The sequence below is a fragment of the Salmo salar genome, chromosome ssa26, assembly GCF_905237065.1.
Source record: "Salmo salar chromosome ssa26, Ssal_v3.1, whole genome shotgun sequence".
Taxonomy (NCBI): Eukaryota; Metazoa; Chordata; class Actinopteri; order Salmoniformes; family Salmonidae; genus Salmo; species Salmo salar.
This window is the reverse complement of record NC_059467.1, coordinates 55,185,077-55,203,986: the sequence shown is the minus strand read 5'-3', so window position 1 is coordinate 55,203,986 and position 18,910 is coordinate 55,185,077. Positions and strand designations below refer to the sequence as shown.

General features: G+C 47.0%; 1 protein-coding gene across 1 annotated transcript in view; it reads right to left on the bottom strand.

Annotated features, from left to right (window-relative positions):
* sv2ba (synaptic vesicle glycoprotein 2Ba) overlaps positions 1 to 18,910 on the bottom strand; it is a 57,296-nt gene that overhangs the window by 5,995 nt on the left and 32,391 nt on the right. Inside the window, exons 4-10 of the mRNA XM_045708845.1 lie at positions 13,036 to 13,187; positions 9,706 to 9,839; positions 7,012 to 7,101; positions 4,307 to 4,420; positions 1,575 to 1,663; positions 1,168 to 1,332; positions 897 to 1,030 (exon numbers count right to left, since the gene is read on the bottom strand). Coding sequence (XP_045564801.1) covers positions 897 to 1,030; positions 1,168 to 1,332; positions 1,575 to 1,663; positions 4,307 to 4,420; positions 7,012 to 7,101; positions 9,706 to 9,839; positions 13,036 to 13,187 — 878 coding nt within the window. The remainder of the gene's footprint in view (positions 1 to 896; positions 1,031 to 1,167; positions 1,333 to 1,574; positions 1,664 to 4,306; positions 4,421 to 7,011; positions 7,102 to 9,705; positions 9,840 to 13,035; positions 13,188 to 18,910) is intronic.

Genomic DNA, 18,910 nt, shown 5'->3' with positions numbered 1-18,910 from the left:
GGCTTGATTGGTGGAGTGCTGCAGAGATGGTTGTCCTTCTGGAAGGTTCTCCCATCTCCACAGAGGAACTATGGAGCTCTGCCAGAGTAAACATTGGCATCTTAGTCACCTCCCTAACCAAGTCCCTTCTCCCCCAATTGCTCAGTTTGGCCAGGCAGCCAGCTCTAGGAAGAGTCTTGGTGGCTCCAAACTTCTTCGATTTAAAAATGATGGAGGCCAATGTGTTTTTGGGGACCTTCAATCCAGCAGAAATGTTTTGGTACCCTTCCCCAGATCTGTGCCTCGACACAATCCTGTCTTGGAGCTCTATGGACAACTACTTCGACCTCATGGCTTAGTTTTTGCTCTGATATGCCCTGTCAACTGTGGGACCTTATATAGACAGGTGTGTGCCTTTCCAAATCATGTCCAATCAATTGAATTTACCACAGGTGGACTCCAATCAAGTTGTAGAAACATCAAGGATGATCAATGAAAACAGGATGCACCTGAGCTCTTTTTCGAGTGTCATAGCAAAGAATCTGAATACTGATGTAAATAAGGAATTTATTTTGTATAAATTAGCAAACATTTCTAAAAACCTGTTTCCGCTTTGTCATTATGAGGTATTATGTGTAGATTGATGAGGATTGTTTTTATTTTTAATCCATTTTAGAATAGGGCTGTAACGTAACAAAATGTGAAAACATTTGAGGGGTCTGAATACCTTCCAAATGCACTGTACATCACATACATAATACACCTCACATATCCGGATAGTCTCAGAATGAGGTTCAATGGCTAAGGTGAACAGCAAAGGAGACATTGTACAACCTTGTCTGGTCTCTCTACGGAGCTTGAATCAGGGACAAATTGATTGATTTGTGAGAATCCTTGCACAGAATATAACACCCTACCTGTGTTATAGAAGACCGTGTTCTTGATGGTGCAGTTCTCGAAGTAGGTGTTGGTCGACCTGACATCCTCAAAGTAACAGTTCTCAAACAGGGAATCTTCAAACTTCACAGACTTGATCTCTATATTCATAAACCTAGATAAGAGATAGCACAAGGGTTTTTTTTTAGAGAGAGAGAGAACAGCACTGCTTCAGTGGAGACATCTGACAACATTGTAACATACTAGTTGTCCAGTCAAAAATATCCCATCGTGTCCATCACTGTGACATACTTGTCGTGAACATATTCTCCCTCTTTGTGGATCTGGTTAACCAGGGAGAAGTTGAAGTGGAATCGCTCCACTCGTTCTCGATGGAAGAGTTTCACCTTGGACTCGTACTCCTCGTACTGCATGTACTTGATCATGTCAGGGAACCACACCGAGAGCCCGTGGTAGCTGAGACACAGAAGGAACAGTCACCCATCGTGATTGACACGTCCGACTGTGACTTAACAGGCGCTCTCGACACGTAGCAAAGCTATCACGTTATAGTTTTAGATACGCAGACGTTCACCATCTGGAAAGCTTTTTGACTGGATTGGATATCTCCTGTGTTGGTTTAGGAGCACCTGATGGAATAACACAGGGGGATGTGTTGGATATTACTCACAACACAAGGTTACTACGGTTTGTTTTACCTGAAGGCCATGGTGAACCAGACGATAGCCAGGAAGAGACTCTGCAGTCTGAGGTCTGGTGCTGCCAGGGATATCACATTCTGCATCACCTGTAGAGGCAACAACACACTCCTGGTTCAGATACACTCTTATCAGCAGTGCTATAGGCAGTTATCAACACAGTCCTGGTTCAGATGCACTCTTATCAGCAGTGCTATAGACAGTTATCAACACAGTCCTGGTTCAGATGCACTCTTATCAGCAGTGCTATAGACAGTTATCAACACAGTCCTGGTTCAGATACACTCTTATCAGCAGTGCTATAGGCAGTTATCAACACAGTCCTGGTTCAGATGCACTCTTATCAGCAGTGCTATAGGCAGTTATCAACACAGTCCTGGTTCAGATGCACTCTTATCAGCAGTGCTATAGGCAGTTATCAACACAGTCCTGGTTCAGATGCACTCTTATCAGCAGTGCTATTGACAGTTATCAACACAGTCCTGGTTCAGATGCACTCTTATCAGCAGTGCTATAGACAGTTATCAACACAGTCCTGGTTCAGATACACTCTTATCAGCAGTGCTATAGACAGTTATCAACACAGTCCTGGTTCAGATACACTCTTATCAGCAGTGCTATAGGCAGTTATCAACACAGTCCTGGTTCAGATACACTCTTATCAGCAGTGCTATTGACAGTTATCAACACAGTCCTGGTTCAGATGCACTCTTATCAGCAGTGCTATTGACAGTTTTCAACACACTCTTTTAAGAGCAGTGCATTTGGCAATGTTCAAAAACTCTCAAACATTTTGAATCAAGAATATGTATTGTATCCATCTAAATCCAACACCTAGCGTCCTCCTAGTGACTAGGATCTCTTGGTGTAACGTCTGAGGTGTTGGGTTGACAGTCGTTGGATGCTGATTGAATCCCGGTTGGGGCTCCCCTCTGAAATGGATACTATATGTTACCTGTTTCAGGAGGTTGGTGTCTGACAGTCCAGCTGTTACCTGTTTCAGGAGGTTGGTGTGTCTGACAGTCCAGCTGTTACCTGTTTCAGGAGGTTGGTGTCTGACAGTCCAGCTGTTACCTGTTTCAGGAGGTTGGTGTCTGACAGTCCAGCTGTTACCTGTTTCAGGAGGTTGGTGTGTCTGACAGTCCAGCTGTTACCTGTTTCAGGAGGTTGGTGTGTCTGACAGTCCAGCTGTTACCTGTTTCAGGAGGTTGGTGTCTGACAGTCCAGCTGTTACCTGTTTCAGGAGGTTGGTGTCTGACAGTCCAGCTGGTACCTGTTTGAGGAGGTTGGTGTCTGACAGTCCAGCTGGTACCTGTTTCAGGAGGTTGGTGTCTGACAGTCCAGCTGTTACCTGTTTCAGGAGGTTGGTGTGTCTGACAGTCCAGCTGTTACCTGTTTCAGGAGGTTGGTGTCTGACAGTCCAGCTGTTACCTGTTTCAGGAGGTTGGTGTCTGACAGTCCAGCTGTTACCTGTTTCAGGAGGTTGGTGTCTGACAGTCCAGCTGTTACCTGTTTCAGGAGGTTGGTGTCTGAAAGTCCAGCTGTTACCTGTTTCAGGAGGTTGGTGTCTGACAGTCCAGCTGTTACCTGTTTCAGGAGGTTGGTGTCTGACAGTCCAGCTGTTACCTGTTTCAGGAGGTTGGTGTCTGACAGTCCAGCTGGTACCTGTTTCAGGAGGTTGGTGTGTCTGACAGTCCAGCTGTTACCTGTTTCAGGAGGTTGGTGTGTCTGACAGTCCAGCTGTTACCTGTTTCAGGAGGTTGGTGTCTGACAGTCCAGCTGTTACCTGTTTGAGGCGGTTGGTGTCTGACAGTCCAGCTGTTACCTGTTTCAGGAGGTTGGTGTCTGACAGTCCAGCTGTTACCTGTTTCAGGAGGTTGGTGTCTGACAGTCCAGCTGTTACCTGTTTCAGGAGGTTGGTGTCTGACAGTCCAGCTGTTACCTGTTTCAGGAGGTTGGTGTCTGACAGTCCAGCTGTTACCTGTTTCAGGAGGTTGGTGTGTCTGACAGTCCAGCTGTTACCTGTTTCAGGAGGTTGGTGTGTCTGACAGTCCAGCTGTTACCTGTTTCAGGAGGTTGGTGTCTGACAGTCCAGCTGTTACCTGTTTCAGGAGGTTGGTGTCTGACAGTCCAGCTGGTACCTGTTTGAGGAGGTTGGTGTCTGACAGTCCAGCTGGTACCTGTTTCAGGAGGTTGGTGTCTGACAGTCCAGCTGTTACCTGTTTCAGGAGGTTGGTGTGTCTGACAGTCCAGCTGTTACCTGTTTCAGGAGGTTGGTGTCTGACAGTCCAGCTGTTACCTGTTTCAGGAGGTTGGTGTCTGACAGTCCAGCTGTTACCTGTTTCAGGAGGTTGGTGTCTGACAGTCCAGCTGTTACCTGTTTCAGGAGGTTGGTGTCTGAAAGTCCAGCTGTTACCTGTTTCAGGAGGTTGGTGTCTGACAGTCCAGCTGTTACCTGTTTCAGGAGGTTGGTGTCTGACAGTCCAGCTGTTACCTGTTTCAGGAGGTTGGTGTCTGACAGTCCAGCTGGTACCTGTTTCAGGAGGTTGGTGTGTCTGACAGTCCAGCTGTTACCTGTTTCAGGAGGTTGGTGTGTCTGACAGTCCAGCTGTTACCTGTTTCAGGAGGTTGGTGTCTGACAGTCCAGCTGTTACCTGTTTGAGGCGGTTGGTGTCTGACAGTCCAGCTGTTACCTGTTTCAGGAGGTTGGTGTCTGACAGTCCAGCTGTTACCTGTTTCAGGAGGTTGGTGTGTCTGACAGTCCAGCGCTGGAAGGATGTCCCAGTGTCACTCTGTATCTCAATGAACTCGTCTTCCTGGGTCTTAGGAGTCGTGATGTTGGACACCTGACAGGAGGGACAGGAGAGATTATATTACATTATATTGTTGTAGAACTAGGAGTATGGTTCTCATGACTGTACTAGAGGAGAGTTGTTGGTTTTGACCGGCGGTGTACTCACAGTGAATACCCTCTCTGGTTGACTGTACTAAAGGAGAGTTGTTGGTTTTGACCGGTGGTGTACTCACAGTGAATACCCTCTCTGGTTGTCTGTACTAGAGGAGAGTTGTTGGTTTTGACCGGTGGTGTACTCACAGTGAATACCCTCTCTGTTTGACTGTACTAGAGGAGAGTTGTTGGTTTTGACCGGTGGTGTACTCACAGTGAATACCCTCTCTGGTTGACTGTACTAGAGGAGAGTTGTTGGTTTGACCATTGGTGTACTCACAGTGAATACCCTCTCTGGTTGACTGTACTAGAGGAGAGTTGTTGGTTTTGACCGTTGGTGTACTCACAGTGAATACCCTCTCTGGTTGACTGTACTAGAGGAGAGTTGTTGGTTTTGACCGGTGGTGTACTCACAGTGAATACCCTCTCTGGTTGACTGTACTAGAGGAGAGTTGTTGGTTTGACCGGTGGTGTACTCACAGTGAATACCCTCTCTGGTTGACTGTACTAGAGGAGAGTTGTTGGTTTTGACCGTTGGTGTACTCACAGTGAATACCCTCTCTGGTTGACTGTACTAGAGGAGAGTTGTTGGTTTTGACCGGTGGTGTACTCACAGTGAATACCCTCTCTGGTTGACTGTACTAGAGGAGAGTTGTTGGTTTGACCGGTGGTGTACTCACAGTGAATACCCTCTCTGGTTGACTGTACTAGAGGAGAGTTGTTGGTTTTGACCGGTGGTGTACTCACAGTGAATACCCTCTCTGTTTGACTGTACTAGAGGAGAGTTGTTGGTTTTGACCGGTGGTGTACTCACAGTGAATACCCTCTCTGGTTGACTGTTCCCAGAGGAGAGGTGTTGGTTTGACCGGTGGTGTACTCACAGTGAATACCCTCTCTGGTTGACTGTACTAGAGGAGAGTTGTTGGTTTGACCGGTGGTGTACTCACAGTGAATACTCTCTCTGGTTGACTGTACTAGAGGAGAGTTGTTGGTTTTGACCGTTGGTGTACTCACAGTGAATACCCTCTCTGGTTGACTGTACTAGAGGAGAGTTGTTGGTTTTGACCGGTGGTGTACTCACAGTGAATACCCTCTCTGGTTGACTGTACTAGAGGAGAGTTGTTGGTTTGACCGGTGGTGTACTCACAGTGAATACCCTCTCTGGTTGACTGTACTAGAGGAGAGTTGTTGGTTTTGACCGGTGGTGTACTCACAGTGAATACCCTCTCTGTTTGACTGTACTAGAGGAGAGTTGTTGGTTTTGACCGGTGGTGTACTCACAGTGAATACCCTCTCTGGTTGACTGTTCCCAGAGGAGAGGTGTTGGTTTGACCGGTGGTGTACTCACAGTGAATACCCTCTCTGGTTGACTGTACTAGAGGAGAGTTGTTGGTTTGACCGGTGGTGTACTCACAGTGAATACCCTCTCTGGTTGACTGTTCCCAGAGGAGAGGTGTTGGTTTTGACCGGTGGTGTACTCACAGTGAATACCCTCTCTGGTTGACTGTACTAGAGGAGAGTTGTTGGTTTTGACCGGTGGTGTACTCACAGTGAATACCCTCTCTGGTTGACTGTTCCCAGAGGAGAGGTGTTGGTTTGACCGGTGGTGTACTCACAGTGAATACCCTCTCTGGTTGACTGTACTAGAGGAGAGTTGTTGGTTTGACCGGTGGTGTACTCACAGTGAATACCCTCTCTGGTTGACTGTTCCCAGAGGAGAGGTGTTGGTTTTGACCGGTGGTGTACTCACAGTGAATACCCTCTCTGGTTGACTGTACTAGAGGAGAGTTGTTGGTTTTGACCGGTGGTGTACTCACAGTGAATACCCTCTCTGGTTGACTGTACTAGAGGAGAGTTGTTGGTTTTGACCGGTGGTGTACTCACAGTGAATACCCTCTCTGGTTGACTGTTCCCAGAGGAGAGGTGTTGGTTTTGACCGGTGGTGTACTCACAGTGAATACCCTCTCTGGTTGACTGTACTAGAGGAGAGTTGTTGGTTTGACCGGTGGTGTACTCACAGTGAATACCCTCTCTGGTTGACTGTTCCCAGAGGAGAGGTGTTGGTTTTGACCGGTGGTGTACTCACAGTGAATACCCTCTCTGGTTGACTGTACTAGAGGAGAGTTGTTGGTTTTGACCGGTGGTGTACTCACAGTGAATACCCTCTCTGGTTGACTGTTCCCAGAGGAGAGGTGTTGGTTTTGACCGGTGGTGTACTCACAGTGAATACCCTCTCTGGTTGACTGTACTAGAGGAGAGTTGTTGGTTTTGACCGGTGGTGTACTCACAGTGAATACCCTCTCTGGTTGACTGTTCCCAGAGGAGAGGTGTTGGTTTTGACCGGTGGTGTACTCACAGTGAATACCCTCTCTGGTTGACTGTACTAGAGGAGAGTTGTTGGTTTTGACCGGTGGTGTACTCACAGTGAATACCCTCTCTGGTTGACTGTACCAGAGGAGAGGTGTTGGTTTTGACCGGTGGTGTACTCACAGTGAATACCCTCTCTGGTTCTCCCTTGGCTTTCCAGTTGGTATCATGGACCTGTCTCAGAATCATCCAGGCCTCGTCATGTCTCCCATTCTGACAGAGACAGACAGAAACATCTGTCATCCTATCACATGTAGCTACTGGAATATACAACGCCATAGAAAGTGGAATGTACAGCTACGCTCTTAGAAAAAAAGGTGCTTTCTAGAACCTAAAAGGGTTCTTCAGCTGTACCCACAGGAGAACCCTTTTTGGTTCAAGGTAGAACTCTTTTGGGTTCCAGATAGAACCCTTTTTGGTTCCACGTAGGAACTGTCCCCGTAGGAGAACCCTTTGAAGAACCCTTTTTGCTTCCAGTTGGAACCCTTCTGGTTCTACATGGAACCCAACAGAGTTCTACCTGGAACCAAAGGTGGTTATCATACGGGGAAAGCCGAAGAACCTTTTTGGAACCCTGTTTTCTAAGAGTGTAGAAGGAATAAGGGCCCGGAGGAGATGTTTCAACTATTTCAACTCTGTGTGAAACAACAAAGCAGTGTGATTTACTTCTGGTTTTATTTTCAGAGGCTGAACGCTACATGGCTGCTGAGTCATCCTAATATCAGAACGCTACGTGGCTGCTGAGTCATCCTAATATCAGAACGCTACGTGGCTGCTGAGTCATCCTAATATCAGAATGCTACGTGGCTGCTGAGTCATCCTAACATCAGAATGCTATGTGGCTGCTGAGTCATCCTAATATCAGAATGCTATGTGGCTGCTGAGTCATCCTAACATCAGAATGCTATGTGGCTGCTGAGTCATCCTAATATCAGAATGCTACGTGGCTGCTGAGTCATCCTAACATCAGAATGCTATGTGGCTGCTGAGTCATCCTAATATCAGAATGCTATGTGGCTGCTGAGTCATCCTAACATCAGAATGCTATGTGGCTGCTGAGTCATCCTAATATCAGAATGCTACGTGGCTGCTGAGTCATCCTAATATCAGAATGCTACGTGGCTGCTGAGTCATCCTAATATCAGAATGCTACGTGGCTGCTGAGTCATCCTAATATCAGAATGCTACATGGCTGCTGAGTCATCCTAATATCAGAATGCTATGTGGCTGCTGAGTCATCCTAATATCAGAATGCTACATGGCTGCTGAGTCATCCTAATATCAGAATGCTACGTGGCTGCTGAGTCATCCTAATATCAGAATGCTACATGGCTGCTGAGTCATCCTAATATCAGAATGCTACGTGGCTGCTGAGTCATCCTAATATCAGAATGCTACATGGCTGCTGAGTCATCCTAATATCAGAATGCTACGTGGCTGCTGAGTCATCCTAATATCAGAATGCTACATGGCTGCTGAGTCATCCTAATATCAGAATGCTATGTGGCTGCTGAGTCATCCTAACATCAGAATGCTATGTGGCTGCTGAGTCATCCTAATATCAGAATGCTACATGGCTGCTGAGTCATCCTAATATCAGAATGCTACATGGCTGCTGAGTCATCCTAATATCAGAATGCTATGTGGCTGCTGAGTCATCCTAATATCAGAATGCTATGTGGCTGCTGAGTCATCCTAATATCAGAATGCTATGTGGCTGCTGAGTCATCCTAATATCAGAATGCTACGTGGCTGCTGAGTCATCCTAATATCAGAATGCTATGTGGCTGCTGAGTCATCCTAATATCAGAATGCTATGTGGCTGCTGAGTCATCCTAATATCAGAATGCTATGTGGCTGCTGAGTCATCCTAATATCAGAATGCTATGTGGCTGCTGAGTCATCCTAATATCAGAATGCTACGTGGCTGCTGAGTCATCCTAATATCAGAATGCTATGTGGCTGCTGAGTCATCCTAATATCAGAATGCTACGTGGCTGCTGAGTCATCCTAATATCAGAATGCTACGTGGCTGCTGAGTCATCCTAATATCAGAATGCTATGTGGCTGCTGAGTCATCCTAATATCAGAACGCTACGTGGCTGCTGAGTCATCCTAATATCAGAATGCTACGTGGCTGCTGAGTCATCCTAATATCAGAATGCTATGTGGCTGCTGAGTCATCCTAATATCAGAACGCTATGTGGCTGCTGAGTCATCCTAATATCAGAATGCTATGTGGCTGCTGAGTCATCCTAATATCAGAATGCTACATGGCTGCTGAGTCATCCTAATATCAGAATGCTATGTGGCTGCTGAGTCATCCTAACATCAACAATCTCATCCTGATTCTTCCAATTGGCTGCTTGTTGGTTCATTAAATCCCCCCCCCTCCTCTCCCCTGAAACTATTCCCCAGGTTGTTGCTGTAAATGAGAACGTGTTGTCAGTCAACTTACCTGGTAAAATATGGGTAAAAAAAGCTGCATACTGTACATTTACATTTTACATGTTAGTCATTTAGCAGACGCTCTTATCCAGAGCGACTTACAGTAGTGAATTCAGACATTTCATACGTTTAATCCTCTTTTTTTTGTTGTTTTTTTCTTGCATTGGCCCCCCGTGGGAATCGAACCCACAACCCTGGCGTTGCAAACACCATGCTGGCGTTGCAAACACCATGCTCTACCAACTGAGCCACAGGGAAGCCGAAGCTGTACACACACACACGCATGCACGCACGCACGCACGCACGCTCACACACACTAACACTCACACACTCACACACATACACACACACACACACACAGTCTGTTACCTCCAGGAAGAAGCGTGGGCTCTCTGGCATGAAGACCAGTCCAATGAGGGCAATGATGGCTGGAAACATACACACCAGGATGAATACTCTCCAGGTGTGGATCTGGTACTGTGTCCCCAGGCTGATGCCCCAGCCTGCAACAACAACACCATCAACAATAACAACAACATTATCAACAACAACAACAACATCAACAATAACAACAACATTATCAACAACAACAACAACATCAACAATAACAACAACATCATCATCAATAACAATAACAACAACATCATCATCAACATCAACAATAACAACAACATCAACAATAACAACAACATCAACAATAACAACATCATCATCAACATCAACAATAACAACAACATCAACAATAACAATAACAACAACATCAACAATAACAACAACATCAACAATAACAACAACATCATCATCAACATCAACAATAACAACAACATCAACAATAACAACATCAACATCATCATCAATAACAATAACAACAACATCAACAACAATAACAACAACATCAACAATAACAACATCAACAATAACAACATCATCATCAATAACAACAACAACATCAACAAAAACAACAACATCAACAATAACAACAACAACAACATCAACAATAACAACAACATCATCATCAATAACAACAACAACAACAACATCAACAACAACAACAACATCAACAATAACAACATCAACAATAACAACAACAACATCAACAATAACAACAACATCAACAATAACAACATCAACATACATCAACAACAATAACAACAACATCAACAATAACAACATCAACAATAACAACATCATCAACAACAACAACATCAACAATAACAACAACATCAACAATAACAACATCAACAATAATAACAACAACATCAACAATAACAACATCAACAATAACAACATCAACATACATCAACAACAATAACAACAACATCAACAATAACAACATCAACAATAATAACAACAACATCAACAATAACAACATCAACAATAACAACAACATCAACAATAACAACAACATCAACAATAACAACATCAACAATAACAACATCAACATCAACAATAACAACATCAACAATAACAACATCAACAATAACAACATCAACATCAACAACATCAACATCAACAATAACAACATCAACAACAACAACATACACTACCGTTGAAAAGTTCAAATGTGCTTTTCTTTCAAAAACAAGGACATTTCTAAATGACCCCAAACTTATGAACAGTGGTGGACATCAACAACAACAACATAAATCAACAACATCAACAATAATAATGATAATAACATCATCACCACCATCACCACCATCACCACCACCATCATCACCACCACCATCACCACCACCACCATCACCACCATCACCACCACCATCATCACCACCACCATCACCACCACCACCATCACCACCACCACCATCACCACCACCACCACCATCATCACCAGCATCACCACCATCACCACCACCACCACCACCTCCACCACCACCATCATCACCAGCATCACCACCACCACCACCATCATCACCACCACCACCATCACCACCATCATCACCACCACCACCATCACCACCACCACCACCACCATCACCACCATCATCACCACCACCACCCCTATCACCACCATCACCACCACCATCACCACCATCATCACCACCACCACCATCACCACCACCACCACCACCATCACCACCACCACCACCACCATCACCACCACCACCACCACCATCATCACCACCATCACCACCATCACCACCACCACCACCACCATCATCACCACCATCACCACCATCACCATCACCATCATCATCACCACCACCATCACCACCACCACCACCACCATCATCACCACCATCACCACCACCAACCACCACCATCAGCACCACCACCACCATCACCACCACCACCACCACATCACCACCACCACCACCATCATCACCACCACCACCACCACCCATCACCACCACCACCACCACCACCATCATCACCTTCGTCACCATCATCATCATCACCATCACCACCATTACCACCATCACCATAATCATCACCATCACCATCATCATCACCACCACCATCACCACCACCATCGTCACCTTCGTCACAATCATCACCACCATCACCATCATCACCATCACCACCACCATCATCACTATCACCAACACCACCACCATCATCCTTAATCATCAACACTATCACCATCACCACCACCATCATCACCACCATCACCACCACCATCACCACCATCACCACTATCACCACCATCACCACCACCACCATCATCACCTTCGTCACCATCATCATCACCACCACCAAAATCACCACCATCACCACCATCACCACCATCACCACTATCACCACCACCATCACCACCATCATCACCACCATCACCACCACCACCATCATCACCACCACCATCACCACCATCACCACTATCACCACCATCACCACCACCATCATCACCTTCATCACCATCATCATCATCATCATCACCACCACCATCATCACCACCACCATCACCACTATCACCACCATCACCACCACCACCACCATCGTCACCTTCGTCACCATCATCACCACCATCACCATCACCATCACCATCACTACCATCACCATCATCACCACCATCACCACCATCACCACCACCATCATCACCACCATCACCATCATCATCATCATCACCATCACCACCATCATCACCACCATCATCACCACCATCACTACCATCACCATCATCATCATCATCATCACCATCACCACCACCATCATCACCACCACCACCATCACCATCACTACCATCACCATCATCACCACCATCACCACCATCATCATCATTCATCATCACCACCACCACCATCATCACCACCATCACCATCATCACCACCACCACCACCACCATCATCACCATCATCACCATCACCACCACCACCACCACCATCATCACCACCACCACCATCATTATCACCACCATCACCACCACCATCACCACCACCATCACCATCACTACCATCACCATCATCATCACCATCACCACCATCACCACCACCATCATCATCACCATCATCACCACCACCACCACCACCACCACCATCACCACCACCACCACCACCATCACCACCACCACCACCATCATCATCATCATCAATAACAACAACAGCACAGTCAGGGCCATTACCTGCTGGGTGACGTTACAGCTGAGCTCAAAGAGTCCATGTTCTCCACCAAGGGCTTGGTCAGGTCAAGCCCAAACAAGCTCAGTTAATCTACTATGACATTGGTAAAGTATTACATAACAGCAGTGTGTCTCTGTACCGTAGTGTGGGATGATCCCCCAGGCTGTGAAGGAGGCGTAGAGTCCACCAAACATCCAGAACATACACAGCCAGCTAAGGTGCTCCCCTCTCTTATCCATCTGGAGAAACTCTGCAAAGTAGGTGTACACTATGGGGATAGTCCCTCCGATCCTGGTGGAACAAAACACCAGATATTAGAGACATTTAAAACATGATGAATATATTCTTTAACATGAGCAGGAATGTTGAAAACAGTGAAATGGGGGGTGGGATTCCTCTTGAAGGGGTCTTTTCTGCCTGTTCTGAGGTTGAAACAGATTAAGAACAGTTGCTGGGTAACTAACATGGGGACTCGTTCACGTTCTGACCACACAAAACCCCAGCTCTTCTGTTGCTGGGTAACTAACATGGGGACTAGTTCTGACCACACAAAACCCCAGCTCTTCTGTTGCTGTATAACTAACATGGGGACTCGTTCTGACCACACAAACCCCCAGCTCTTCTGTTGCTGGGTAACTAACATGGGGACTCGTTATGACCACACAAAACCCCAGCTCTTCTGTTGCTGGGTAACTAACATGGGGACTCGTTCTGACCACACAAAACCCCAGCTCTTCTGTTGCTGGGTAACTAACATGGGGACTCGTTCTGACCACACAAAACCCCCAGCTCTTCTGTTGCTGTGTAACTAACATGGGGACTCGTTCTGACCACACAAAACCCCAGCTCTTCTGTTGCTGTATAACTAACATGGGGACTCGTTCTGACCACACAAAACCCCAGCTCTTCTGTTGCTGGGTAACTAACATGGGGACTTCGTTCTGACCACACAAAACCCCAGCTCTTCTGTTGCTGTATAACTAACATGGGGACTCGATTCTGACCACACAAAACCCCAGCTCTTCTGTTGCTGGGTAACTAACATGGGGACTCGATTCTGACCACACAAAACCCCAGCTCTTCTGTTGCTGGGTAACTAACATGGGGACTCGTTCTGACCACACAAAACCCCAGCTCTTCTGTTGCTGTATAACTAACATGGGGACTCGTTCTGACCACACAAAACCCCAGCTCTTCTGTTGCTGGGTAACTAACATGGGGACTCGTTCTGACCACACAAAACCCCAGCTCTTCTGTTGCTGTATAACTAACATGGGGACTCGTTCACCTTCTGACCACACAAAACCCCAGCTCTTCTGTTGCTGTATAACTAACATGGGGACTCGTTCTGACCACACAAAACCCCAGCTCTTCTGTTGCTGTATAACTAACATGGGGACTCGTTCTGACCACACAAAACCCCAGCTCTTCTGTTGCTGGGTAACTAACATGGGGACTCGTTCACCTTCTGACCACACAAAACCCCAGCTCTTCTGTTGCTGTATAACCTACATGGGGACTCGTTCACCTTCTGACCACACAAAACCCCAGCTCTTCTGTTGCTGTGTAACTAACATGGGGACTCGTTCATGTTCTGACCACACAAAACCCCAGCTCTTCTGTTGCTGTATAACTAACATGGGGACTCGTTCTGACCACACAAAACCCCAGCTCTTCTGTTGCTGTATAACTAACATGGGGACTCGTTCACGTTCTGACCACACAAAACCCCAGCTCTTCTGTTGCTGTATAACTAACATGGGGACTCGTTCTGACCACACAAAACCCCAGCTCTTCTGTTGCTGGGTAACTAACATGGGGACTCGTTCTGACCACACAAAACCCCAGCTCTTCTGTTGCTGTGTAACTAACATGGGGACTCGTTCTGACCACACAAAACCCCAGCTCTTCTGTTGCTGTATAACTAACATGGGGACTCGTTCTGACCACACAAAACCCCAGCTCTTCTGTTGCTGTGTAACTAACATGGGGACTCGTTCTGACCACACAAAACCCCAGCTCTTCTGTTGCTGTGTAACTAACATGGGGACTCGTTATGACCACACAAAACCCCCAGCTCTTCTGTTGCTGTGTAACTAACATGGGGACTCGTTCTGACCACACAAAACCCCAGCTCTTCTGTTGCTGTATAACTAACATGGGGACTCGTTCTGACCACACAAAACCCCAGCTCTTCTGTTGCTGTATAACTAACATGGGGACTCGTTCACGTTCTGACCACACAAAACCCCAGCTCTTCTGTTGCTGTATAACTAACATGGGGTCTCGTTCTGACCACACAAAACCCCAGCTCTTCTGTTGCTGTATAACTAACATGGGGACTCGTTCTGACCACACAAAACCCCAGCTCTTCTGTTGCTGTGTAACTAACATGGGGACTCGTTCTGACCACACAAAACCCCAGCTCTTCTGTTGCTGTGTAACTAACATGGGGACTCGTTCTGACCACACAAAACCCCAGCTCTTCTGTTGCTGTGTAACTAACATGGGGACTCGTTCTGACCACACAAAACCCCAGCTCTTCTGTTGCTGTATAACTAACATGGGGACTCGTTCTGACCACACAAAACCCCAGCTCTTCTGTTGCTGTATAACTAACATGGGGACTCGTTCACGTTCTGACCACACAAAACCCCAGCTCTTCTGTTGCTGTATAACTAACATGGGGACTCGTTCTGACCACACAAAACCCCAGCTCTTCTGTTGCTGTGTAACTAACATGGGGACTCGTTCTGACCACACAAAACCCCAGCTCTTCTGTTGCTGGGTAACTAACATGGGGACTCGTTCTGACCACACAAAACCCCCAGCTCTTCTGTTGCTGTATAACTAACATGGGGACTCGTTCACGTTCTGACCACACAAAACCCCAGCTCTTCTGTTGCTGGGTAACTAACATGGGGACTCGTTCACGTTCTGACCACACAAAACCCCAGCTCTTCTGTTGCTGTGTAACTAACATGGGGACTCGTTCACGTTCTGACCACACAAAACCCCAGCTCTTCTGTTGCTGTGTAACTAACATGGGGACTCGTTCTGACCACACAAAACCCCCAGCTCTTCTGTTGCTGTATAACTAACATGGGGACTCGTTCTGACCACACAAAACCCCAGCTCTTCTGTTGCTGGGTAACTAACATGGGGACTCGTTCTGACCACACAAAACCCCAGCTCTTCTGTTGCTGTGTAACTAACATGGGGACTCGTTCTGACCACACAAAACCCCAGCTCTTCTGTTGCTGTGTAACTAACATGGGGACTCGTTCTGACCACACAAAACCCCAGCTCTTCTGTTGCTGGGTAACTAACATGGGGACTCGTTCTGACCACACAAAACCCCAGCTCTTCTGTTGCTGTGTAACTAACATGGGGACTCGTTCTGACCACACAAAACCCCAGCTCTTCTGTTGCTGTGTAACTAACATGGGGACTCGTTCTGACCACACAAAACCCCAGCTCTTCTGTTGCTGTGTAACTAACATGGGGACTCGTTCTGACCACACAAAACCCCAGCTCTTCTGTTGCTGGGTAACTAACATGGGGACTCGTTCTGACCACACAAAACCCCAGCTCTTCTGTTGCTGTGTAACTAACATGGGGACTCGTTCTGACCACACAAAACCCCAGCTCTTCTGTTGCTGTGTAACTAACATGGGGACTCGTTCTGTCCACACAAAACCCCAGCTCTTCTGTTGCTGTGTAACTAACATGGGGACTGTCGTTCTGACCACACAAAACCCCCAGCTCTTCTGTTGCTGGGTAACTAACATGGGGACTCGTTCTGACCACACAAAACCCCAGCTCTTCTGTTGCTGGGTAACTAACATGGGGACTCGTTCTGACCACACAAAACCCCAGCTCTTCTGTTGCTGGGTAACTAACATGGGGACTCGTTCTGACCACACAAAACCCCCAGCTCTTCTGTTGCTGGGTAACTAACATGGGGACTCGTTCTGACCACACAAAACCCCCAGCTCTTCTGTTGCTGGGTAACTAACATGGGGACTCGTTCTGACCACACAAAACCCCAGCTCTTCTGTTGCTGGGTAACTAACATGGGGACTCGTTCTGACCACACAAAACCCCAGCTCTTCTGTTGCTGTGTAACTAACATGGGGACTCGTTCTGACCACACAAAACCCCAGCTCTTCTGTTGCTGGGTAACTAACATGGGGACTTCCGTTCTGACCACACAAAACCCCAGCTCTTCTGTTGCTGGGTAACTAACATGGGGACTCGTTCTGACCACACAAAACCCCAGCTCTTCTGTTGCTGTATAACTAACATGGGGACTCGTTCTGACCACACAAAACCCCAGCTCTTCTGTTGCTGGGTAACTAACATGGGGACTCGTTCTGACCACACAAAACCCCAGCTCTTCTGTTGCTGTGTAACTAACATGGGGACTCGTTCTGACCACACAAAACCCCAGCTCTTCTGTTGCTGTGTAACTAACATGGGGACTCGTTCTGACCACACAAAACCCCAGCTCTTCTGTTGCTGGGTAACTAACATGGGGACTCGCGTTCTGACCACACAAAACCCCAGCTCTTCTGTTGCTGTGTAACTAACATGGGGACTCGTTCACGTTCTGACCACACAAAACCCCAGCTCTTCTGTTGCTGTATAACTAACATGGGGACTCGTTCTGACCACACAAAACCCCAGCTCTTCTGTTGCTGTATAACTAACATGGGGACTCGTTCTGACCACACAAAACCCCAGCTCTTCTGTTGCTGGGTAACTAACATGGGGACTCGTTCACGTTCTGACCACACAAAACCCCAGCTCTTCTGTTGCTGTATAACTAACATGGGGACTCGTTCACCTTCTGACCACACAAAACCCCAGCTCTTCTGTTGCTGTGTAACTAACATGGGGACTCGTTCACGTTCTGACCACACAAAACCCCAGCTCTTCTGTTGCTGTATAACTAACATGGGGACTCGTTCTGACCACACAAAACCCCAGCTCTTCTGTTGCTGTATAACTAACATGGGGACTCGTTCACGTTCTGACCACACAAAACCCCAGCTCTTCTGTTGCTGTATAACTAACATGGGGACTCGTTCTGACCACACAAAACCCCAGCTCTTCTGTTGCTGGGTAACTAACATGGGGACTCGTTCGTTCTGACCACACAAAACCCCAGCTCTTCTGTTGCTGTGTAACTAACATGGGGACTCGTTCTGACCACACAAAACCCCAGCTCTTCTGTTGCTGTATAACTAACATGGGGACTGTCGTTCTGACCACACAAAACCCCAGCTCTTCTGTTGCTGTGTAACTAACATGGGGACTCGTTCTGACCACACAAAACCCCAGCTCTTCTGTTGCTGGGTAACTAACATGGGGACTCGTTATGACCACACAAAACCCCAGCTCTTCTGTCGCTGTGTAACTAACATGGGGACTCGTTCTGACCACACAAAACCCCAGCTCTTCTGTTGCTGTATAACTAACATGGGGACTCGTTTCTGACCACACAAAACCCCAGCTCTTCTGTTGCTGTATAACTAACATGGGGACTCGTAGTCTGACCACACAAAACCCCCAGCTCTTCTGTTGCTGTGTAACTAACATGGGGTCTCGTTCTGACCACACAAAACCCCAGCTCTTCTGTTGCTGGGTAACTAACATGGGGACTCGTTCTGACCACACAAAACCCCAGCTCTTCTGTTGCTGGGTAACTAACATGGGGACCGTCGTTCTGACCACACAAAACCCCAGCTCTTCTGTTGCTGGGTAACTAACATGGGGACTCGTCGTTCTGACCACACAAAACCCCAGCTCTTCTGTTGCTGGGTAACTAACATGGGGACTCGTTCTGACCACACAAAACCCCAGCTCTTCTGTTGCTGTGTAACTAACATGGAGACTCGTTCACGTTCTGACCACACAAACCCCCAGCTCTTCTGTTGCTGTATAACTAACATGGGGACTCGTTCTGACCACACAAAACCCCAGCTCTTCTGTTGCTGTATAACTAACAT